The sequence below is a fragment of the Netta rufina genome, assembly GCF_964035555.1.
Source record: "Netta rufina genome assembly, chromosome: 4".
NCBI lineage: Eukaryota > Metazoa > Chordata > Aves > Anseriformes > Anatidae > Netta > Netta rufina.
Window position 1 is genome coordinate 44,715,677 of NC_140127.1, and position 26,002 is coordinate 44,741,678.

The following is a 26,002-nucleotide window of genomic DNA, read 5'->3' on the forward strand; positions in this document are numbered from 1 at the left end:
AGTTGCAAGCTCAGTATAGCTGATGAAATATGCCAGGCAGGTGTGCAAAATGTAACAGAAACTGAAACTCACTTACATTCTCTTGGTGAAGAAACCTTTCTTGTTGCTTTTCCTTTTTGTGGAAGAACTCTGACCCCTTTACAAGACCTCGTTTTACGTTCACATTCCTTGCGTGCAGCTGGTCTCTACAGGTAATGGAAGGCAGAAAACTGGAGTTGTCAGTGCTCTAAGTAACACTGTTGTCTTTTTATCTGTACTTCTCCTACACCTTTCCAAATATATTCATCTTGTTAGCCAGTCATACAGAAGGGGGAAAGGAACTGGTTAAAAACAAGCATTGGTGGGTGGGGATGAACAGATAATAAAAAGAGGAAAAAAAAAAAAAAACATTAAAAGGGAAATTATTTCTGGATGAGCATTATGTTTAATTTGATTTCTCCATCTGATTGGTGTTTTTGCTCTTCAGAAGTGAACATCCACTGGCTCAACTCTATTGCCACTCTATCATGGAGCATCACCATTTTGATCAATGCCTGATGATCCTGAATAGTCCAGTGAGTGCCTCGTTTTTGTGTATGCTGAAAAGAAACTGTTCCCAATTTTACTTTTTATTTTTAGCTTTTGGATAAATTCCTGCTCTTATACATTCCTAAAGTGATCTGTATTCCTTTTTGGGTAAAGAAAACAAATGCAGCAGTTTTGAGATCATGGTTCCATTTCTGAGGACCACCAAACCTTTCCAACTGTTGCCTGATAAGGGAATTCTTGCTAATATCCTTGAATACCTGCCTCCTTCGACCAAAGGAAACAAAAAGCTTTCTTGCCATTTTCATGACCTCTTATGAACCACTGGACAAACCCAAGTTCTTGCTTTCATTTCTAAAAACATTCCGGCCTACACATACACAGAGCAGTCCTGATGAGACCAAACCAAACACTGCTTGATGTTTACATTCCAAAGTGAAGCCAAACCTAAGCTAAGTAAATATGCAAATAAAGCTACATTCTTCTTCTATTATTAACTAATTCTAAGACCAGTTATTCATCATGCATGATCATTTCAAAGCTGTGTGTCTCCAATGTTCATGTATCACAGGTGTGATACTTCTGGCATCCTTTGTATTGCAATGATTCTCTCCTGTTCGGACAGGAAAATATGGAAAAATGTGGAGGCAAGTTGCCATGTCACCAACTATGTAGTGCTTTGGTTTGACAATGGGCTGCTGATCTTGTCTTTCTATGTACTAGCTTGTTATTTATGTTGCTTCATGAAAGGAGAGTATTTTAATTTACGTGAGGTGTGTAGGCAGATAGTGGAACCTGTTACCATTCCTGTGCTTAAGGGAAGGGTGGGAAAAAGGAAAGAGAAATGCTCTGATACAGCTGATGGCAAATTTATTTTTTATGAATGAAAGGGACTTAAAGGCTTTGCTGTTGCTCTGCCTGCAGTTTCATTTTGTAAAAGTCAGTTATGACGCTGTGCTGCACAGCTTTCATTCTGCCATTACTCAAGAAGACTGGAATTTTTATTTTTAAATTGGGGAATCCTCAAAAGGAAGCAGATAAAAGAATGACAGCAGATACCAATAAGCAACTTGGAATGATTCAGTATCTAAGACAGATTTTAGCAAACTGGTGTGTTGTTGCCTATTTTACCAGTAATGCTGTTGTTTTTTTTTTGTTGTTGTTGTTATTTTGTTTTGTAAAGGGAAATCAGATTCTCAGCAGCCTTTCCATTGAGGAATACAAGGCCACACTGAAAATGATAAAACAAGCCATTCTTGCCACAGACCTAGCACTATACATAAAGTAAGTCAGAGGCAAGTTTGGCTGGGCAGTCGCTGCTTGATATTTGTGTTGTGTCAGCACACTGTAAAATCTTTTAACTTCTTTTAAAGGAGGAGAGGAGAATTTTTTGAACTTCTAAGGAAGAAGCAATTTAATTGGGAAGATCCTATGCAGAAGGAGCTATTTTTGTAAGTAAATGCAAAATGATTAAAAAGTCAATTAATATTAGGTGCCCAATTTTCCGTGCCATGTTGTTGTGAACTACATTAAAATCAGCAGATCTGTGTGCTCTGGATGTGTACAAACTGGTACAGGTGACACAGATCACTTCTTGGGTGTGAATTACCAAGCCTGCAGCCTATAATAATAATAATTTTTGTTAAGTAGCATGTGGAGTTACAGAAGCATTTCTATTCTATAGGATTCCTAAGTACCATGTTCTTTTGCTGTGGATACTTTAAACTTAATAATTGAATTGTTGACACCCATAAATAAAGATTTAGGACTGGCAGTTTGTTTTAAACGGATTCCTTTCTGGAAGTGGAAAAATTATATATATATATATATATATATATATATATACATATATATATATATTTGTTAATCATAGAAAGACACTTTGTAATGCACAGCTAGGGAAAAGCAGGTTTACCTAGGCTGTCTCAGAAAGGAAGACCGTCCTATTTCAAATTCATTGCCTTTAAAAACCTGTCTCATTTAATCACATTCATGTCTTTTTTTGTTTCAGTCCTTGACCCTCATACTGCCAATAACGATAGTAGTCACTGTTAATGGGAGGAATAAATTATAGACTCACAGAATTATTCCAGGTTGGAAGGGACCCTTAGGGATCATTGAGTCCAACCCCTGGTTCCACACAGGGCCACCTAAAACTCAAACCCTGTGTCTGAGAGCATTGTCCAAAAGCATCTTGAACTCCGCCAGGCTGTGCCCACTGCCCTGAACAGACTGTCAAAGCTCCATGCCGTTCCCTCGGGTCCTGTCACTGTCCCCAGAGAGCAGAGCTCAGCTCCTGCCCCTCTGCTTCCCTCGTGAGGGAGCTGCAGGCCACCATGAGGCCTCCCCTCAGCCTGCCCTGCTCTGGGCTGAACAAACCAAGCGACCTCACTGCTCCTCAGACGTCTTCCTCTCCAGGCCCTTCACCATCTTTGTAGCCCTCCTTTGGATGCTTTCTAATAGTTTTATGTCCTTCTTATTTTGTGGTGCCCAAAACCACACGCAGTGCTCGAGGTGAGGCCACACCAGCGCAGTGCAGAGCAAGACAATCCCTTCCCTCGCCCCACTAGCAGTGCTGAGCCTGATGCATCCCAGGGTACAGCTGGTCCTTTCGGCTGCCAGGAGCAAATGGGCTGTCTGTCCAGTCGCAAAATAGAATGAAACAGTTCATTTGATGTGAATCCACCAAATGAGTTGATACAGATTTGCTCATTTCCATGTGCTCATTTCACACAGGTGAAAGGGTCTACCACATCAGCAAGCCTTGGACATCATTATAACTTCGCTTTAATTTCACTTGTTTTTCTGACTTTAATTTCCTTGAAATTGGATATTCTATTTACTAATCACTTGTCTTGGTGTCTACATAAATTTCACAATATTCATAAATTTCTTTGTGCATTACATAAATTTCACAATATTCATAAATTTCTTTTTTTTTTTTTTTTTCTGTAGAGCAATGCTGATGACTGCTTGTGATTTATCAGCCATAACCAAACCATGGCCAGTTCAGCAACGGGTATATGTTTAATTTTAAGGCTTCCTAAATACAAACTCTGCATGACGTCTTCTGCTTCCTCCATCCAACCTGTATTACAAAGGCAAGGGTGGAACACAGAGCCTTAGGAAGCAGTCCTTCAAAGTGCTAAATGTGGATTGAAGACTTTCTCAGGTCTTTGCAGCAAGATCTGTGCATTTAGCTATGTCAGCCCGTTAGTAGGTTAGTCTGAAGGTGAATCATGAATCTCTGTTTTTTGTAACATTTCAGTGTTAGTAAAAGGTAGTCAACTGATACAACAATATTTAGTTTCAGCTGGCCTTTATGTGGATCATTCCAGCTGTTACCAGTGGTAAGACACTTCTGTGCGATTTTATCCATGTTACTTTGTCAGAGTAAGTATCAGCACATGCATGTGTTTCTTCTGTGCACAGACCTATATAAAGAAATTTAAAGGCTAGCTGTTAGGTTGAAGATTCTCATTATGGGGAATCCCAATCTGATGTATCCTAAGGAGACGTAGGAAACTCAGAAAACAGTTTTGATCATCGGTAGGCAAGCAAACTTTTATAGCTCTCAACGTGTGAAATCTCTTGCAGATTGCTGAGCTTGTAGCTGCTGAGTTCTTTGATCAGGGCGATAAAGAGCGGAAGGAACTCAACATAGAACCAACAGTAAGTGGAAGATGATATAGAATCACCTCTCTTTAAACGGCTTCTGCAAATAGCACTTCACTTGTCTTTTAAAAGCCACCGCTTCTGTCAGTGACCAGAATTTAGGACCAACTCCTTCCCTGTCTTCCTAGCAGTCAGTTGTCTTCTGTGGTTCCCAGACACCAACACTACGTCATTATCTCTGAGCCAGAAGAACAGATAGCATTATCTCTTCTAAATCAGTATTATTAAATTGTCTAGGAAGTACATTCCTAAATTCGTACGTATTTGCAGCCTGTCCTAAACAAATAAGCTTTTCTATTCCTCTAGCTCTGTCAGTCCAAAGACAACCTTCTAAGGCTAGTCATGCAGTCAAATTACCTGCATTATAACAAGTACTGATGCCTCACTGTGTTGAGCTTGCTGTGTTTTTAAGGTGCTGCTTTTTGATTCCAGACCCTTTGTTTTTGTTTCATATTTAAATGCATTTAAACATAGAGCTTATTAAACATAGAGCTTATTTACTTCTTATTTGCAGGATTTAATGAACAGAGAGAAGAAAAACAAAATTCCAAGCATGCAGGTTGGATTCATTGATGCTGTTTGTTTGCAGCTGTATGAGGTATGGTGCCTTAGAACTGGAAATACCTAAAACCAGAACTGCTCAGTGTACCTTCTAATAGTTTCAGATTTAAAATTAGAGCAAAATTTGTTGTAATACCCAAGTTAGAAAAAAAAAAAAAGATTTGATATATATATATATATATAATTGAGTGCATTATCCAGTTGGAGAAATGATTATTTTAGTATTTGCCATTCATGGTATGTTTGGCTGATTAATGTATGCTGTTTTAATTTTTACAAATCTAGTAGTAATTGCTGTGTTCTGTCGACTGGTATTAGATCCCTGGGTTATATTTTGGATTCTGCCAGTGAGCTGCTGTGATCATTAGGGAAAGACAAAAACGTCTAATGCTTTGCTATCTGTGGAAAGAATGGTATCCATGTACTGCACTGATAAAGAGTGTTGTTTAAAAGTTCTATAGCATTCAGATTTTTTCATGCAAAAGGTGATATATGACACACATAAGAAATTCACCTGAGTTCAAAATTTCCCGTCCATTTTTTTCTCTCTCATCACACACAAAAGCAGTGCAGGAGAGTATTCATTAAAGTGTTTTTCATCCTGGTCACAAACTGCATAAGTAAATACTTGGTCAGATAAAATGTGAAACAAATCATAATTCCTAACTTTTTTAAACCAATAAAGCACTAGAGTGAAAGCTTGTCCACTGAGACTGTAGCAAGTGTTTTACAGGCAATGAGGTAAAAGAAAAGAAAGTTGAGGAATAAATAGTCTAACCTTCCAAAGAGAGGACAAAGGTGATTATTCAGCTTTTTCATTTTTACAAAGTAAATCTTTCTAAAAAGAATCCATATCCACCAGTTGGAAGAACACAAAGGTAGAGGAAGGAGGGAACTACTAGCTGCTGCCCCCTGCATGTTTCTGTGTTGTAAAAATGTTGTCAGGAAAATAAGGCAGCCTTTGCTGGGAAGCCTCAGAAAGCTGTCTCCAGTAGTAGCTAAGCTGCTGAAAGAAGACTAAGTAGCTGAGCAAAGGTACACACTATACAGATAGAAAATTCTTTGAACAGGATATCTGAACAAGTCTGAAATGTCCACAGCTCCAGAGACTGTATAACTGTGCTTTATTTGCTGGGAAGAACTTTATTTTCCCATTTATGAAAAGATCAGAAAACATTCAGTTATTTACTCTGAAGTATGCACTGCATCACACATCAACAGTTACCAAATAATATTAGTACAAATTGTACCTAGGTCTTGTACAGTTCCTGCAAGGAAATGAGGTGTGTGAGTAATTATTAGTGACTTAGTCCCTGCTTTGTAACTGCAGCTTTGTTTTGCTGCACTGAAGACAATCTAATTCCTGGTTGGCAGCCAAGAGCACCTACAAATGTTAGGAGTCTTCTCCTTTCTCTTTAACTGGGGAAGAAAGAACGAGATGCCATGCATACAGGAGGGGCTATAAGCATGTACATGTTGCCTCTTACAGCTTTCTGCTTATCACTCCTATTTTTCGTCCTGTCTCAAAGTCTGTCCTGAACAGGAATGACACATTGCAAGCTGGCAGCATCTGGGACTTTATGTAGGCTCAGAGTAGCCAGCATGTGTCCAAACTGGAGAGATAAGTGAGCATGACTTATCTGCAAGGGCAGAGAGCGCTAAAGAGAATGGGGAGCCTATGAGGAAGTGACAAAACCAGTAACAATAATGGTAAATCCAAGAAAAGGGCTACAGTGTGAGCTGACACACTGTTTATTTTAATTGGAGTACAGGTAGGAGATATCACCTGCTTACACAGATTTTAGTTCAATGAGTAATAAATGGTAAAACATAAGCAACTTCTATGTTACTTTGAAAATGAACAAGCACACATTTCACTCACAAATAGTATAATGCTAGAATAGCAAACAATAAACAGGATCGTAACTACAGTGATTTCACCAACTATTTCTTAGCTTTCACCCAGTCAGTATGAATTTGACAAACAATGCAGAGGTGAGTGCCCAGTGCAGCACTGCAAGTTTGTGACTTACCATGTTATTCAGAGTCATTCAAATCCCAATGAACTGAAGCTGTGTGGTTTGTTTTAGACAGATAACCAGTGGAGTTATGCTAACTGATCTGCATGCCTTCCCTTTAAGTTCAGGAATCTGAAAAAAACAAATGCATGTTTCACTCTTAACTTTTTAATAGAAAAAAAGTGTACCATTTAGTAGTTGCTGTTTAGATATGTTCAGAGAAATAAATCAGAAATACTCAAGAGATATTTGAGAGCCCCATTCTTCTTATAGTGGTGTAAATCAAGAATAATTCTTTTAGGTATACTGGAACTAATGACACTATCTAGAAAGCAGAAAGGAACTATGAAGATTTATACAAGTTGATAATTCACTAGAGTAGCCATGTGAAATTCTGACTTTTGAAATATATATAGTGACCAGCAGAGGAACTGGGACTTTTCTCTACATACTTAACAGTCCTCATAGTAGTTCTAGAATCAGTGGTCTCACTCTTGCCCATACCCTGTAGTCCAGCACTGTCTGAACTATTAAACTCCCACTCCACATTTCTGAATAGGGTGACTTCATTCCAGAAGTCAGCAGAACCCTTCATGCAAGTAAGGACTAAGTGTCACTGTTGTGTGAGAATACGTATTCATCACTTCCATCAGAAAAACACAAAAATGCTTATTCTTCTATTTAATTTTCAATTCTATATTTAAATACCAACCCAGTTTTCCTTCAGTCTGCTATATTGTCACAGCCACATCATGAAAAATACTTGATAGACTTCAGTTACAACTGTTTCCCAGAGGCACCAAGTGCCAAATGGAATTTATCTACCAGGTGCTAATTGCTTTGAATTCAAATATTTTGGGGACAACTCCTCTGAATCAGTAGTGACGTCATCAGTGAATATGGTCACACTGACTATAACTGCTCTGCATCTGATTCTGATTCCCATTCCAAGGTCATCTTTATAATGGCAGCCTTGCCACATATAGAAAGGGCTGGCTTGCAAACAAAGTCCATCCATGGTACTTCACTAGGAATCCTGGGCAGGTCATTAGTGTGTAACACAACAAAATTAAGATGGTTCCTCCTGCACCTGTGTATCATGTGCTGCACAGACACTGTCATTCAGCCCAATTTGCTGGGTAACTATATTCATGTTTGAAGTGCAACAGGATGTTGATCCTTAAACATCAAGATACAAACTCAGTTTCAGGTATAAATAGACCTCGTATTTCAGTCATTCTGGTTTCTCTAATGGTCAACTTTAAGAACACTTTTGTTGTTGTTAAACTGTTTTACATGTTTTACAATTTATTTCAGGCCCTAACGCATGTATCAGAGGCCTGCTACCCTTTACTGGATGGCTGTAGGAAAAATAGGCAGAAATGGCAATCCTTAGCTGAACAACAAGAGAAGAATCTGATTAATGGAGAAAGCAATCAAGCCAAACGGAACTGAGATGCCGATTTTAAAACCACAAGCTTAAGTTCACATAGAAGACATAGTAATAGGGGAGTACTGCATTTTACTAAACACTGTATGGATTTGGATTATGTTTTGCCACTGCTGTATTATTTTTCCACATTTCAAGATATAGCATGACCATGTATATGTGAAGGTTATATAAAGATCATATATTTCTTTTATTACATCTGAGTGAGATCAAAAAAGATCTGTAAAGTTAGTTTATGCTACCCTATTACCACAAGAAGGTACGAGTGCAGTTACTCGACTGTCTCTGAGAGCCTATTACTTTATAGATGTATATAGTTGTTCAGTGATCATGTTGTGGCCAGTATCTTAAAGACTACTGCATTTCGCACCTTTTTTCCTCTTCCAGTTTTGCTGTGTAAGGTTATAAAAGAAATGAGTGGTCTTGCCTCTTCTCTTCCCAGAGGCTGTGAAGAAAGATTGGGACTAACTCTGGGGAGCTTAATCCAGCATATACTGTGCTGACTTCTTTCAGGAGACAGAACTGGGCTTTGCAGTGAAATAGCCCCAGAATTTGTGTACCCAGTAGCTTTTTCATGCGATAAGAATGTCTTAGCAAATGTCTTACATCAATTTTTTAAAACCCTGTGAATTACTAGGCAATGGAGAATTTAGGAATTATGTGGTACAAGTGTCATAATTATCCATGGATAATGGAAATTGCTTGTTGTTGATGAAATGCAACATAACTGACAGGTTGCCTTGGAAGAGCGATTCCCATAAAAGTCTGCAGGAAGCAAAAAGAGAAATGGAAACTAAACAGGATCATTTCTATATGGTTTTAACTTCATTTTGAAGTTGAATTTAACATCATCATAACCAACAAACTAAATCACAGGCAGGAAAAGTGGAAGAGAATGTGACTGCAAGAGATGAAATCCGAATCAGAATGATGCAGGAATGGCATACTTCCAGTGACCATCAAGGACCAGTGCTATTATGAAATGGCTATGACCACTTTGAAGAAAATTTAATGCTAATATCTTTTAAAAATCATTTTTAGCAATACTAGTTAATGTCAAAAATGATCCACCATGTTTTAAAGGAATATGAAAAAAGAATACTGAAAGCAAATATAGACTAGAATGCTACAGGGATTTACCATCTGTATATGAGGCATTAATGTTCAGAAAAGTAAGAATTAATTAACTTGCACTAGGAAAAGAAGGCATTGATGCTTCTTCAAATGAAGATGAATCATAAAAATTGTTTTGAACTGATCATTGGGAACCAAATCAAGAAAATATACAAATAAGACAACCTAAAAAGAGTAGTACAAAGAGAGTACAACTGCTTTGGTTGAGCAGGATTAAGAGACTAATGTCAGCAAGCTAAAATTGGTTAGTGGTAAGCATAACTTCAGCGACACAGAGACTGAAAATGTTCATTTATTTATTTTTTTATCTGTAGTAAGGACTCTAGTTAAAATCAAAAAAGTATAATGTAAAGGTCATACACTTAGTATTATACTTTGAAGGACAGGAGTTATTTGGTATCACACTAATCCAGAAAATTCTTGTTGGAAACTGCAATAAATTTGTCTTCCCAGGAGACTATCAATCTCACCTCTAGTAGCTGGTTAGAATGACACCAAAAACAACTTCTTTTTATGCATTTAAATAAGCAATACCAGCAGCTAACAAAAAATGAAGCAAGTGCTTCAAAATGTTCCACAAAATATGTTCAATTTTAAAAAAATGTAGAATAATGTATTCTTCCATTTTGCAGCGTTTCTGCCAACCTGTATTATTTGTCACTGATTAAATCCCATCTCAAATTTCTCTAATGACTACCAATAATATATTATTGCAGCTGTATTTGAAAACTTTTTTTTTTCTACAGAAGTATTTCTCCTATGTTTTTTTTTGTTGTTTTTTTTGGTTTTTCTTTTTTTTGGATTTTCCAAGAAAGTATGGAATTCAACAATAATTAAGAATTCCAGAGCTATTGTTGTTTTGTGTTCCATATGTGTATTTATATGCATACACAGTACAATATATGTATGTGATAGGTCATAGACATGCAGAAAAATGGCAGCATACTGCCCCCTCAGTCTCCCACCTCAAAAGAAATACAATGTTTTTAGGTACTTTTTGATAAATAGGAATCTTGCTTCAGGATTTGCATAGTCCTTGTATATTCTTTTCCTTGAATGTTTGAGATGCTGAACTATAATTATTATGTCAACTGAGGAAATACGTATTTAATATAAATATGAACAAAGTATATGTATATAAAGATGTATTCTTGCTGGTATGGTTGAGACTAGTAATTCATGGTGACAACACCGCGAACCAACTGTGGTGATATTACAGTGTAGTGATGTATCATTTACATTAAGGTTCCAGTATTATATTTCTTTGCCATATTGTGTGTTCAACAAAGCTTTATTATGATATAAGCTTGTAACTATTACAAAAGAATGCTGGATTCTTACCTTTGACTTGAAAAAAATGCACAAGCTGCATTTTTCAAAGGTTCACTTAGAACGAACAAAGTTATACAGTATGTGCATATATTTAATTACATATTTGTACACATTTATCCCACAGAATCTCTTCCACTACAAAGATTGGAACATTCATAGAAATATAGTTCCTAGTAAATAAAACATTTAAATACCACAATATACCTGTATCTGTATATATTTCTACAAAAAGAAACCCTTTAACTACTGGTTTTAGAATCTTAAAAGCATAGTTTGCTGTACTTTGTGAAAATTCAGAGAACAATCAAATCGCTTCTGTAGTGTTTCACTCTGCCTGAAGGCAAAGTCAAAGGGTGCTGGTTTCGTCTCATAGCTTTGTGTGGACTGTTTGCAGGAAGTTTTATTTTATTTCATAATGTAGATAGGTGACAGTATGAAAAAAAAAAAAAAGCCAGGCTGTTTTTTGACTGAATTTCATTGCCTTCAGAATTCAAATCCAGCCATGCCACTATCATAAATTTCATCATGAATTGTGTATCTGATTATTTTAGTAGGCTTTCAACCATACTCTGCCCTAACTTATATTATTTAGCTAAAGAAATCAAGCAGAAGATACAAGAAGAAATGGAGTTTAGCACTTTATCAGTTCAGTCTTATGTCTGCTAAAGCTGTTGTGAACTTTGTTATTTAAGTCTTCGGTTACAGAATTTGTCCCACTAATTTTTAATCCTTGTCTCAATTAAGACAGGTTATGATCCTACTTGTTCTCAGACATGCACGTATATTCTTTTGAAGTCACACCACAGTACAGGTTAATGCTTAAAATACACTTTTCTTTTTGTCCCCCTTTTGAAAAAAAGTAACTTGTCATGTGTACTAACATATACAAAATTATTGATTAACCCTAGGTCTTCTAGTTAAAAATAACGAGGCTCTTAAGCTATAGGTAGTACTTCTCTTCCCAGCAGGTTAGCCACACATCCAGTATTAGCTGTGGAATATATAGGTTTCCTATTACCCACAAAGAGTGGAGAAAAAAAGAAAAAATGTAATTTTGATTTTGGAGATGGAATTAATTTTTTTTTAAGCAGTAGCAGTTTAAATTCAAGAGCAAATCACTCAGATCCGTGCCAGAATGCAAATGCAAGTGGGCTAGTGATAAAAGTGAATAATCTCTTGCATTGATAACCAGCTGATCTCTCTTTAGAAGAGATGGCTGAAGCCTGATTTTATGCATCACTTTCTGCCAACTCAGTGCATGTAAAGCTAAGTTTTTGAACTCCAACCCAATGCATTTTATCTGGTAGTGGCATGAACTACCAGTTTTGGAGCAGTCTTATTCTTGTGTAAGATTTTTCAGAATTACTGAGTAACTGACTGTGCAACTTATTACACAGAAAGATTATGACAAGGCAGATCTACCCCTTAAAATTAGGGGATGTTCCCTGAGTGAACTGGTTGGTGCCCCTCACAGTTAAGCATGAGAAAATAGAGAGTGTTGATGAAAAAAGTGCCTCATTCATAGTTAATTCTTACACTTTTAAAGGTTTTACAGAGACCTAAGCTTTCAGGTAAATTTTTACATTAGCTTTAGTTAAGAGTCTTGTCTCTGCAATGCTGTAGGTCGATCTTCACATCAAATCACATGCACTTTACATTCCACAAGGTTTCAGCTTTATTTCACACTCCCCTGCTCTGCTTCTTTGGGGACTTGCACTAATTTGAGAGATAAGCTTGAACATTGGAGCTTGAATAAAAATCTGACTTTGGCCTGAGTATGAGAAATAACGAGGGCTGGACTTTTTGGGTTGGACTTTCACGGGAAGAAGAAACATCACAGAGTCTGGCCTGGTAATTGGTGGTGACACTTGCTAAATACAGCAAATTGTGACTTCAAGATCCTTTATTTTTGTCATTGCTAGATGAATGGAAATCGCATAGGAAAGTTTATTTTCCACATAAAGCCTGTTTCCATAGAGAAACTCATATCTAAGTACCACTGTTTGTATATTTATGTGACAATGCTATGTAATAGCTAGTTTCCACTAACTTTCACAGCATGAGCTTGTCATGCCAGGGTCTAAGGTATGCTCAAGTGTCCATTTAAAGTCAATTACGTAAATTCAGTTTACCTCAGAGGGTGTCGGCTTGAGCTCAGTGGGAGACTGGATAGAAAGTGAAGGAATGGGTCAAATCCACCTTTTCCACCCATAAAGAGGGACCAAACTCTTACCCTTGGTAACACCTGCCTCACCTGCTCTTTACTGCATTCAGCTATTGCTGCTGATGCCCAAGGTACCTTACAGGTGTAATCAAAGTTTGAATTTGAGCCCTCTGTATATTCACGTGGCAGACACATGCATGTGTCTCTTGAAGAATGTAGTGTGAAATGCACTGTAAATAGTTTTAATATACATTTCTATTATTGATTAATAAAAATCTTAATCACAGTCACTAGCCACTGAGTTTGTCCACTTGTATTCTTTTATCTTAAAAATATTTGAACAAATATATAGTTTCTGGGCACAGTATTTTTGTACTAGGTTAACTGGGTTACTCTGTATATAATGTTCTGCCTTTAAGTAGTATTAAAGTCTTCTGAATGTTATGTGTTCTCGCTTGCTTCTGTCCTATGACTATTTAGTAAAACTAGTTACATTACTTAAGAGAACCATTAGTCCTTCTTAATTGTACAGCTGATAGCGAATATGAGATTCACATTATTTTTGATGGTCAAACTGCTGCTTAGTTACTTCCTCATTCTTCTCTTTGTACTGTTTTCATGCTTTTTAAAATAAAAAGGACAATGTCAAATAATTTTTACTCTTTGTTAGCTAGCATTATTGAGGTTAAATTTTCAACACCTCACTGTTGCCTGATTCAAGACATCACTTCTGCAAATACATATTTTACTGCATTTTTAATAACTTTTCTAGCACCTAGAAATTCTGATAAAAACTTTACTATTAATATCAAGATACCTCTAACATGAGCACTACTGACATGAGACAGTGGGGTTTCTTTTAACAGCAAAAAATAATTTGCTGCTACTAACCACTAGAGAGCAGTGCAGCTACAATTGCTAGGAGCTGTCAGAAACCAGGTTGGTAGTAGGCAAATAAAACTGTTACACAGATCCATCTTCAACATTTGTCCCTGGCTATCAAGTCCTAGGTAGCATATAAGAGAGATTGAAATAGTCAACCCAGTGACTTCCAACAAAACTGTGAAAATTCTATTCTTTACACCAAAAGCTGCATCATGTGCAAACTGCTGATCCTAGAAGTAAATCTAGACCGATGGGCTGCTTGGCACTGTTCTTTGGCTATTAGGTTCTCCACAGCAACACTTCTGGCTTGACTTTTTTTTTTTTTTTTTTTTTTTTTTAGCTCTAGGCAAAACCAACAAGTATGTACATCCCTGACAAACAACAGGCTCATTCAAAAAGTTATGAAGGGCCAGATTTAGTTCAGTACAAAACCCAAGCACTGTTTGCTCAAACCAACTGCAATTTGTGAGTGCAACTGAACAACTGCCTGTGTATATCTACATATATCAGGTAACCAGTTGCTGCTGGGACTCCAATCTTTCCACCCCATTCACCAACCTAAGCATGCTTCTGCTTGGTGTTCACTGGCCTGCTGAATGTTTGAATTCATTTCAGAGAAATGGCACAGTTTTCAGCAGGAATACTGCAACACATTCCCTACCCAACCCAGAAAAGAATATCACCTTGAACTAGGGTATTTTGTTGAAGAGGTGAAAAAGAATATTAGGCTCAGTCTTTCACATCTTGCACACTGATGACCGTTTTTAAACAACGGGAAAAGATGATAGCCCCTTCTTCCACCTTTTTTTAGTAACAGTGGTGACAGCTGTTGCTGATGTGCACCAGTGAAGTCTCACTATTTAAGATCTATACAGACTAATTCAAATGATGAGTTTGCTGCAGTACTAAGCTTCAGGATCTAAGTTTATGGCATCTAGCAGCCAGTAAGTTTTTCAGCCCTTCAGAGGAGAGTAGCATTTTTCGGCACTTATGGAGCCATAACTTTAGAACTTTAAGTTGAAAAATACCACAAGTTACAAACACAGTAATTTTTCACTTCAGTATACTCAGATTTTTTTTTTCTAATATTTGGTTGCGTGTACTTCCTGCAGTATTTCCAAAACTCTATTTTATTTAACACAGAAATTAATTTTTACATTTCCTGAGAGATTAAACTGGTCTTCAAACAGCTGTATTATTTTCTGTTCTGAATTTGTACTGTCAAAAATAAAATCCTCTTTCCTGATTAAATATGAGGCTAAGCAATTCAGCCTGCTGTTGCCCTCCCAACAGTTCATAATGGCTGATAAATAGCTCTGTACTTTACATAGCTTTCTTTTCTTTAACATCATCAAAGATCTTTAACAAACACTGGGAGTAAAACACGCAGTTAAATCATTCCACTAAGTTACACATGATTAGTTCACATACAAGCATTATTTATTATTTTTGAGCCTTTTTTGTAGTAGTAGTAGTAGTTGATCAAGTCACTGGGATTTTATGACATAAATGGCTTTTTAATGTAAGGGAAGTTCAGTTCACAGATAAGTAGAGAGGTTAATTTGATCAAGGTCACACAAAATCTATTTCTTAGCTGGACAGAATTAAGATCTGGGTCCCACTTCTGCTTTTACATAAGACATGAAGAAAAGAATGTTTGTGTTGAAGTCATCTTTCCCTTTCATTACGCAAATGCTTAATTACCTGAGCTGTGTAGGGTGCTCCCTTGCTATTATGCTGAGCTCAGAAAAAATCCTTATTTTACAGATTGAGATTAGATTCAAGTCACTAATCCCGATAATCACAATAATCTTTTGTGGAGTTTGGAGCTGTATCATAGTCAAGAGAAAAAGTGTATAATCAGCAAACAGATATGTTGAAATGAACCAAAAGGCAAGTTCAAATTTTGGAGAAACTGAAAAGATAGGTGCAAACCGTCAACACTGTACACCGTTAGTTCATTAACTACTTCCCCAGATTTGACTGCTACGAAGCATCTACCCAGAAAATACAGGATAAGAGTACTAAGATACATGTTTAAATCAAGCCTGACTCAAAGCCCTACAGGTCTACTGACATTAGTCTGTATGTGACAAGTGACAAATGGCACTAATACTCAGAAATTTGTGTAACGTTTACTGGAGAAGCACGCTGTTATTTATGTTGGCAATAACTCAATATCACTTCCTCTTCATAATGACTAGGACAGATTCTACTGTTCTTGGTAATCCTAGGACACGTTTTAGGGTACACTAGTAGATGACGAAACTAACAGAGTTAGTATTTCTTTAAGAAAACCTTGCATTTTGCTTCTAGATTCTTTTTTTTTTTTTAACCTCCAGTTTATTGTGAAGTAGCCTTTGTACTGCAGATCTCTCCAGTAGTCAACTCTCAACAACATGCACCACTTCATGGAACAGAGCCGTTACACACATATTATAAAGGAGCATATACAGACACTTCAGAGTAAGTTTTAAGATCCACAGTCCACTACTAAATAATCAGACAGATGCATTCTATGCTCCATGGAAATTCCTAAGTAATCTTCAAATGGTGAAGTTTCATGTTAAACATATTGCACTATCAGCAGTATCCAGATACTGCTTGAAACGGTTGGGACTGGCCCTGTTAACATCTTTGTTGGTGACGCAGACAGTAGGATGAGTGCACCCTCAACAAGTTTGCCAATGACACCAAGCTGAGTGCTGTGGCTGACATGTCCCTCCATCCAGAGGGACCTGGGCAGGCCTGGCAGGTGGGCCCGTGCAAACCTCATGAGGTTCAATGCCAAGGGCAAGGCCCAGCAGCTGGGCTGGGGCAATCCCAAGCACAAATACAGGCTGGGCCAAGAACCGATTTAGAGCAGCCCTGAGGAGAAGGACCTGGGGGTGCTGGTGGATGAGAAGCTCAACATGAACTGGCAAGGTGCACTTGCAACCCTGAAAACCAACTGTATCCTGGACTGCATCAAAAGCAGTTTGGATAGCAGGGCAGGGGAGGTGATTCTTTGCCTCTGCTTTGCTCTCGTGGCCTCAGGATGATCAAAGGGCTGGAACACCTCTCCTGTGAAGACAGGCTGAGAGCTGGAGTTGTTCAGCCTGAAGAAGAGAAGGCTCTGGGGAAACCTTACAGTGGCCTTCCAGTACCTAAAGGGGGCCTACAGGAAAAATGGGGAGGGACTCTTTGTCGGGGAGTGTAGGGATAGGACAATGGGGAATGGCTTTAAACTACAGGAGGGTAGGTTTAGATTAGATATAAGGAAGAAATAATTTGCTATGAGGGTGGTGAGGCAGTGGCACAGGTTGCCCAGAGAAGCTATGGATGCCCCATTCCTGGAGGTGTTCAAAGCAAGGCTGGATGGAGCCTTGGCCAACCTTGTCTAGTGGGTGGCATCCCTGCCCATGGCAGCGGGATTGGACTAGATGATCTTTAAGGTCCCTTCCAACCCAAACTATTCTGTGATTCTACAAAACAAACAAACCAAAAGCCTACAACAACAACAAAACCAAACCAAACCAAAAACAAACTCAGCAAATGGGCAGCTGGAATAGGACAAAAGCTAGTTCGAGTATGATCTAATCCTGCTGCAGCAGAACATCCAGTTACAATACATACTTGGAAATTGTTTATGGAAGAGATGGCATTAGTCAAGCTACATTGAACTCCTTATTGCTAGGCCACCCATAAGTTATCCTAAGGTTGGCTTTATTGACATAGAATTATGTTTACTATAGCCATATAAATATAACTATTGTGGTTTAAACTCTCAGTCAAACTTCATGACAAGGGATCTAGATGTACTTAAATGACATCAATGCCCAGCTATCCTTGCTATTCATTCCTGGACATTTAGAAGATTCCTGTATCAGAAAACATGCAGAAACTGTCAAATCAGTTCCCAGTTACCTGACAGACATCAGTTAACCTGCATCATGTTTTAACAGGTATGAAGAGACTCATATCTTTCTTTATATATATATATATATATAACAACATTATATGTAATAATATTTATATAAGTATATTACTTTTACACTGGCCCCAAGCCAGTACCACTCTGTGGTACAGCAGAGTTTACTGTCCTTGCTAATTTTAGGCTGAACAACTTGAAGACAAGCCACAAAACAATAAATGGGATAGAGGAATGCAACCCACTGCAAAAGCATTTTTGCCACCCTGATCTTTGGAATCTCATTCTGAATTATCTTCATAATACAGCTTGATGTGTTTATCATGGGCTGGCACGATGAGATTGGCAAAGCAGTATAAGTTAACCATTGATTTCCATCCACCTCATTTAAAGATCAAACTTCAAAGTTAAGTTTGCCTTCTTCTAGTATCCCACAGCTGGCAAACTGATGAAAGCCACAAATACAAGAATCCACACCTTTAGCTTTCAAGATTTCCATGCAACCAGCAATACTAAACAGATTTTTCAATGCAGCATCTAAACAAAAACTGTAGCTTTGAAATCTACACAAAGAAAAGCTAGACGAAGGGGAAAAAAAAAATAAAATAGTGAGGTATTCCAACACTAAAAAAAAAATACAAAAACAATCTACAATCTTAGTTATAATTCTAGAAGGAAAAAGAAAGCTTTTGCAAGAACTCAACCCTGAAGTATACATAGCATCATTCTTTTACATGCAAAAAATCTGAAGTCAGATTGTAGTATGTTAATAGTTCTAAGTAACTCATAAAGTGTGAGTTAAATCTCATAAAAATGTAGCTGCTTGTTCTGACACTAACATTCCACCAGACCTCAGGGGAAGAACAGCTCCTTGTGCCATCAGTGCCACATCAATGCAGAGACTCCATAAAACTCATAAATATCAACCACCTGTGAGATTCTTGCTTAACTAACACAGCTGTGGGGCTGATCTGGAGAGGATGCTAAGGATTCATGCTCAGTGAAAAGAAATGCTAAGGAAGGGAAAATGGGGAAGAAATGAAGCAACAGGCTGTTAACAGAAAATTCAGAACCAACCAATTGCTGCTCCTATGGTGAAAAGGTTTGTAGCTGGCCGCTTAGCCTGACTTCTGAGGGAGGCCACAGAATCACAAGTGGGGAGAGGCAAACCATGAGATCGCTGACAGGAAAAGCACATCTGAGAGAAGTTCCTGCTAGTTTAGGACTCACTCCAGAAGACTCGCTCTCTTTTTCAAGGTTCAAGAGAACTGCTGGACTAAGTTGGATGCAGAAATGCATACATAATTTGTGGAACATCACTACTCTGAGTTTTGTTTTCAGAGTTTAAGAAGATGGTTTAAATGAGGAGAGCAAGCAGCAATGTTAATTTTGTTTAAACACATAGAAGACTACTCCAGATATTTAAACATTTCTTAAATGAAAGTAGTCAACAGATTCTTGGAGAGAATGTAGGACCACCTAAAAATTAGAAAAGTTCTCTTGAAGTTGCTCAAAATAAAAAGTAGTTTCCTATTTGTTCGATTTCATATGGGCCTGAAACAATGTGAATTAGAGCCTTGTTGCCATTATTCAAATCACAGAATCATAGAATCATTAAGGTTGGAAAAAACCTTCAAGATTACCTGGTCCAACCATCACCCTACTATCAATCTCATCATTAAACCATGTCGCTAAGCACCAAATATACTACTTTGAAAGTATCTACCAATAAAAAATAAAAAAAATCCAAACAAGTATGTCAATCTTTTCATATAAAAAATGCTGCATGCTATACATATGCACAAAAATTATATATACATATTCTTCTACACTGAACTGCTGCACAGCCTCAGTTATTTACTGGATTCAAGACAAGTGACTACACCACTGACAGAAAGAATATTTCTGCAAAGACTATAAAAAGGGAGACTGTAAATCTGGTGAACTATAACCTGGCATCATATTTTCATTTACGTCTATGTACTACATAAATAATATAGATTGGCAATGATAACTACAAAGGTCAAGGGATACTCTAATACAATAAAAAAGAAGAAATAATCCAATTTACAAATAGACACTCATCTTGGCCATTTTTGGAGCTGGCTGAAGGCTAAGATGGGTGTCCATGAGTAACACAGCACTGGACATGGGCTGTGATATTCTTTGAGCCATCGAGTTGGGTTTAGCAGGGTGCTAATACAACTACACATCTCCAGCCTCAGCACTGGTTGATTTTTATCCAGTTCCAATCTCCAGACTAGCAGGTGTATATTTCCCTAAGTCAAATGACAGGATTATAAGAAGGAAAGGAAGATAAAAAGTAGCTGGTACAGGAAGAATGGAAGACTGCTGCTTCTTAGTCTTAGAGAGAATAAAAAGGCATTTCTAAGATGAAAGACTGTAGCTACAAGGGGCGGGAACTACAGTAGCTGGAACAGAGGAAGATGAGAGAACAAGCTGCAGTCTGCAGAGTACACGTCCACCACCCCAATCCTTGCCACCTGTGGGTAAACCTTCTCATGAAGAAAAGGGATATGTCTGGGGGTTTCTGCTCTCTCCCAGCTGCAGAACCCCTGGGGGTACAGCGCCCTCCCAGGAACCATGCATTCGGCACATAACATTAGCATTGCTTTCAAAGTGAAGCTGTCTGGAGGGAAAAAACACAGTATTCTGGTAACTAGCAAGTATCACGGTGTTGCACCTCAGTAAAACCTCTTGCTGCAGTCTGGAATCCACAGGTGGACAAGATTATGATAACATGAGGCTGTTAAAATTCATTAAGCAGAGCACAACCCCATCACCTGTGTGCTAAGCAAAATTCAGTTCAGCATTCAGGATTTACATTTTGAAGCTAATAGACGATAAAGCTAATGCCATCCATAAGAACAGCATATTTATAACCCTAAATTTGCTACAGACAAATTTGGTACAGGCAAACTTGCTCAGTTTTAAGAAGAGCTATTGTGTGGGAAAGAAGAAGCTAGGTAAGGGTAGGCTTAAATTCAGCATTATCCCTGAACAGACAAAACCTGGGACCTATGGAAATCAACCACATCAGGTATATTCACTTTGTGGCATCTTTTTTTGTTGTAGGAATGGGTAAAACAGATAGCATTCACTGAGTGTGTTATAATGTACACAATCTTTAGAAACTGCTCAGAATTTAAACTGAATGAGCACATGAATACAGAATACCATCACAATTTTCATAGCTCAGCGCTAGACAAGAAGAAAGTGAATTGTTTTCTGAAACTACATGCAGACACTCAGTAAATTCTCCACTTGATGTTTATTATGTAGAGTAGAGGAGATTTCTGCCAATAGACAAGGTAGAGATTTCTGTTTGGTTTGTTGGGTAAATAGAGTTTCTCTAGTTGTATAGAGACTCGCCCTCAAGCATGACCTTCTATACACCAGAGAGAGAAAATGTCAGTAAACTTTCTTAGCCTAATCATTACTTTCACTAGATAGACAATTTTTACTAGAAGTCAAATAGGATGAAAAAAAATGAATGGATTAATGATTGTTTATAAAGAAGAGTAATAAAGATATTATCATTTTGGGCAATAAGGGAGAGATTCAGCAAGCTGTCTAGTCACGATTTGAAAATTTGATTAAACTACAGTAAACCTCTCCCTGACAAGATCAGCACAACAGTTGAGCTTTAGCCAGCCACATCATTGTGTAAATAGCTTTCATGATAAGCCAGTTTATAAATTCTTTTTGCAAAGCTCGGCTACTTCACGGAAGTCCTCCTACAGACAGAAAGATGGCGTTTAATGGTGCTTGGAAAGTAGACAGAAATGAAAACTATGAAAAATTCATGGAGACCATGGGTAAGCCTTACTTTTCCAATGCCTTCTAAAAGCTTGATATTGCTATGGCTGACTCCAAATTCAAGCTGTCTGTGCACTACCTTCTGGCTAACTTGTCTTATGCTGTTTGCTACTCTGTCCTAGTACACTGTCCTGCATTTACTTCCAAAAGATTCTACAAAGAGGTAGAAAAAGATTCTGATTTTAATTACATTATCTTAAACAATCCAGCTAATTCCACTAGAGTTATTTCAGCAGAAGAATCTCTAAGACTTCTAAGATTACATTAGTGGAAAATGTTCAGAGAATTTGAATGGTAAACTTTAAACAGAATTCTATACCAGGGATATTATTTTGATAACATATAACTGGTTTAAGAACTAGGGAGGAAGGAAACCATTGGTCTTCAATTTTACAGAACACACACGATTCAAGTCATTTTAACATGTGGATGCTTATTTTAAGCTTGTACAAAATGCCTGTAATATGGATATAAACAACTATTCCAGTTGGCTAGTGGTTTGTATTATGTCTGTACTACTGAACACTGCCTCAGTAAAAGGTGGAGAAGAATAAAAATCTGGGTCAGATTGCTGGGCTAAACTCAGTTGACCACATAAATGTCACTACAAAGATGCAAATATGATGTTCTCTTTTTTTTTTTTTTTTCTGATTTATGTTAATTGATTTTTCCAGGTGTTAACGTCATGAAAAGGAAGTTAGGAGCCCATGATAATCTGAAGATCACTATTCAACAAGATGGAAACAAATTTATTGTCAAAGAATCAAGCAACTTCCGTACCATCGATATTGAATTCACTCTGGGAGTCAGCTTTGAATACAGTCTGGCTGATGGGACTGAACTTACTGTAAGATACTTTTTATATGATTATATATTTATTATATAGTAACAACTTTCTGAAGTACAACTTCAGGATCAATGACCTGTTTTCCTAGGTTCTAATTTAAATTTGACTTTTAAAGTCTGACTGTCCAGGAATGCTTGCATCATATATACAAGATCACAAATTAGTTTTAACTATTAATGGCTTAACACTGTAACAGGAAGCTCAGCGTTCTGTACAGTGCCCCAAAAGTAGGGTATCTAGCAATCTTCACATGCAAAAACCCAGGCACGTGCAATTTCCCATTTGATAATACTCAAGTACACCACCTAGAGTGTAGTGAGGGTATTGTAAGAAATTAACTATACAGAGAAAAGGTAAAATTAATTGAGCACTAAAAAAAATAGCTTGACAAATAGGGAAATAAATAAACTATTAGTTTTATTAATATTTCATTTTTTTTATCCTGTCTAACTATGTCATAAAAACTTGATTATACTGTTTTAATCTCTGCTCACCTTAAAGCACTCCTGTAAGTCTTTAAATCAAATCAGATATCAGATATATTTAAATCAAATCAAAATAAACACATAATGCTGTGTTTATTGTAAAAAAAAAAAATATATATATATATATATATATATATATTTCCCATCATAGGGTTCTTGGAACCTGGAAGGAGATAAACTTGTAGGAACATTTACAAGAAAAGATAATGGAAAGACACTCAAAGCATACAGAGAAATCGTCAGCGATGAACTCGTTCAGGTGAGTTGAGCAGTCACTCGTATGCAACTTAAATACATAACAACCTGAGAATAAGCACATTTTCAGAGCTGTTTCGAAAGTAGAAAGTACTTTCTTCAAGCCAAGTAACTTCATTTGTCTTCAGTTAGAATCCTCAAGTCTAGTAATAAATTAAAATTTAAAACTATAAAATAAAACTTTAAGATGTGATTTTTTTCCTACCCATGTAAACTGTATCTTATCAACACATTCTGACATCTCTGAATACAAGCTATATATGGAAGGTACATACATACTACATATATAGCATACATAGTATATATGTATACATATATATACGGTATATATATAAGTATACATATACATACTTCAGTGCGAGGGCCCTTTTCTGACTTCTAAAAGCCTTACTGCAGGAGCTCATACAGGATAATGCGCTCAGTGTCTGATAAGTGTCCTTTTCAAACAAAGCTTGGGGTTGGGGTGGGGTGGGTGGATGACAGAAGGGAAAGCTCGAGACAAATGGGAAATGCCTCACTGCTCTGCAGTAAGGCCGGAGACTGAAGTGAATCACAATGTTTCAGGATCCTTTTCCACTAGCTGGACACAAACTTCTTAAAAATAAATAATCAGGTGTGAGATCTGAGATCAAAATCATACAGTCTAACCTCTAACATTTCTTTAAAAAAAAAAAAAAAAAAAAAAGGCACTTGTTTAGAAATGTTATTGGGAATACAGCTCTTCAACACCTTGGTGGTTTTTGTTTGTTTGTTTGTTTTTAAGCCTCCAAAAATTGTTCAAATGTTTGCATGGAGAATTTATGGCTATTGTCAATAGGCTGCTTTCCTTACATTCCTTTCCTCAGAGCCCTTATGAGGTCCTGTAGGCCCCACAATTAATTAAACTGCCTCTGCTGTTTCTCAATAGAATCTGTGAAATTAGATTTTATGAAAGCAGTCACTGATTTTTCTTCTTAATTTCTGAACAGACCTACGTCTATGAAGGAGTTGAAGCCAAGAGATTCTTCAAAAAGTGCTAAATTCTTCACCCAGAACAGCACTAGAACTGAAATCCAATGATAAAAGGCCATTTTTCTACATATACCGTGTTGTTTTTCCTTTTATCCCCTCACAGCACCTAAAAAGTTGTGATCACTTACTGCTACTGAAAACATGTTTGTTTACATTTAGTGTTTTGCCTTGAATAAACAAAATTCAATTACAATTTGAAACAAATGCTAAAGTGTTATTTGTATGAAGTCCTACCTGACTGTGAAAGGCTGGCAAAATCGTGTTCTATAATCAGAACTTAAATATTTTTGCACTGGTTCTTAAATGGTGACTTAGTTTCCTTACCATTATATTTATGTTGATTAAAGGTTTCTCTGTGTGCTGAGTATTGTGTAATAAGGATGGTAAAACTTACAAGAAACCTGGGAACCCCCAAGCCTCTAAAACTCTTATACGTAAATATAAATGCACAGTAAATAAAAATATGGCCAGATAATACCTCTCACTTCAATGGTTCAAATGATATCTCTGATGCCTTGCTGATATCAAGAGGAGTAATATCAAGCATTTGCTGATGACATACAGATATCTCACATAAAGCAGTTTCACTATATTTGTTTTTTAAAGTGTGGACATGCTTTTAAAACATACAGATTTGGAATTGTTCCAATACATTAGGGCTCAAAATTATTCTGTTTCAGGAAGAATGTCAGAGACTTCTTTTCAGGACATGAATAAAAATATTCAAGGTATTTTACCACGATAAAGAATGATTTCAGACAAAGCTGGCTTCAAGTACTGGTGCTTCTGATGGGTGACAAATACATGTACCATGTTCTGCTCACGTCGCTCAGTCTGTAACTGCTGATTTCAGCCCAGACTCAACTCCCTTGAGTCGCATTATTTCCTAGGGGTGGCAATAAAAATGCCTCATGAGGGTCAGCTTTAGTCTAGATCTGCTGTGTCCCCATAACTAAGCCTCCCTGTGGCGATTCAGTCCTTGTCCCCGTGTCTAAAGGGCATCCTCTTCCAGCCCTGCACGGTCGCTGACACAGCAGCAGAACACACCTGGGCACTGTGGGCACTTCTGTCCTGCAGCAAACATGCCCCAGGACTCTGCTTGTTTCTGAGCTCTTTGCACCTTCCTCCTTCTAATGTCGCAGTGAGAAAAAGGCTGAGCCATGTAAGGGCATTGCTAAAAGGTTGTACCTCCACGGAGACCTGAGGACAGCCCCGAGCTCTAATCCACAGCACGAGTGCAGCTGTAATCTCTTACGGCACATCAGCACACAATTCCCTGAGGATGGGAAGCAGCTGAATAACCGTCTGCTGTCTGCTTATTCATATGCTGCTGGAGCTCCTGGTTTCCAATATTGTTTCTTAACAGCCACATTTACACTTTTAATTTGTGTGTTTGTTTTCTAATTCCTCGCATTTTTTTTTCCACTATTTTCTTGGCTCTCTTGACTGTCTTTTTGCTGGTTTGAAAAGAGAATGTTCTTTCTTCAGTTACTTCTACAGCTAAAGCCTCTCCAGCCTATGCTTTTGTAGTCTTCAGGGTCTCAGAGCTCCCTCTACTGGCAAAAGGCTCTCATGACGCCAACTGGATTCGATTTCAGATTAGGGAGCCCCATCCTTCGTCAAAACAATTCGGATTTTCTCGTTTCCGGTATGGATTGTAAGAGATGTAAGATTGGAGAGCAAATGTACGAAAAACTAAACAAAAAGAAGGGATAATTACTAGGTAGGGTTTTTTGTTTGTTGTTGTTTTGCAGGCTTTTTATTTGGTTTTTAATATTTAAAAAATTATTTTAGCAAATTCTGGATTACATACAAGGCCATTAACTGAAAGGTAAATTAATAGGAAGGGAGTGAGAAACAACCTGAAGATATAAGTTAAAAAGTATTCAACAACCCCAAATACTTCAGGC

General features: G+C 37.5%; 2 protein-coding genes across 3 annotated transcripts in view; both read left to right on the forward strand.

Moving 5' to 3' along the window:
* PDE5A (phosphodiesterase 5A) overlaps positions 1-8,777 on the forward strand; it is a gene marked incomplete at its 5' end in the record, with an annotated part of 59,373 nt that extends 50,596 nt beyond the window's left edge. For both annotated transcript variants that reach the window (XM_084285830.1, XM_084285831.1), the window contains 7 exons: positions 467-554; positions 1,709-1,809; positions 1,899-1,976; positions 3,481-3,544; positions 4,123-4,197; positions 4,715-4,798; positions 8,097-8,777. In XM_084285830.1, the coding sequence (XP_084141956.1) occupies positions 467-554; positions 1,709-1,809; positions 1,899-1,976; positions 3,481-3,544; positions 4,123-4,197; positions 4,715-4,798; positions 8,097-8,234 (628 nt within the window). In that variant the 3' untranslated portion in view covers positions 8,235-8,777. The remainder of the gene's footprint in view (positions 1-466; positions 555-1,708; positions 1,810-1,898; positions 1,977-3,480; positions 3,545-4,122; positions 4,198-4,714; positions 4,799-8,096) is intronic.
* Positions 8,778-21,426: 12,649 nt separating this feature from the next.
* On the forward strand, positions 21,427-24,100 carry FABP2 (fatty acid binding protein 2; the record flags this gene model as incomplete). Its single annotated transcript, XM_084286607.1, has 4 exons — positions 21,427-21,493; positions 22,169-22,341; positions 22,978-23,085; positions 24,050-24,100. The coding sequence occupies 4 exons, from the start codon at positions 21,427-21,429 to the stop codon at positions 24,098-24,100; spliced, it is 399 nt and encodes a 132-aa protein (XP_084142733.1).
* Between the last annotated feature and the right edge of the window lie 1,902 nt (positions 24,101-26,002).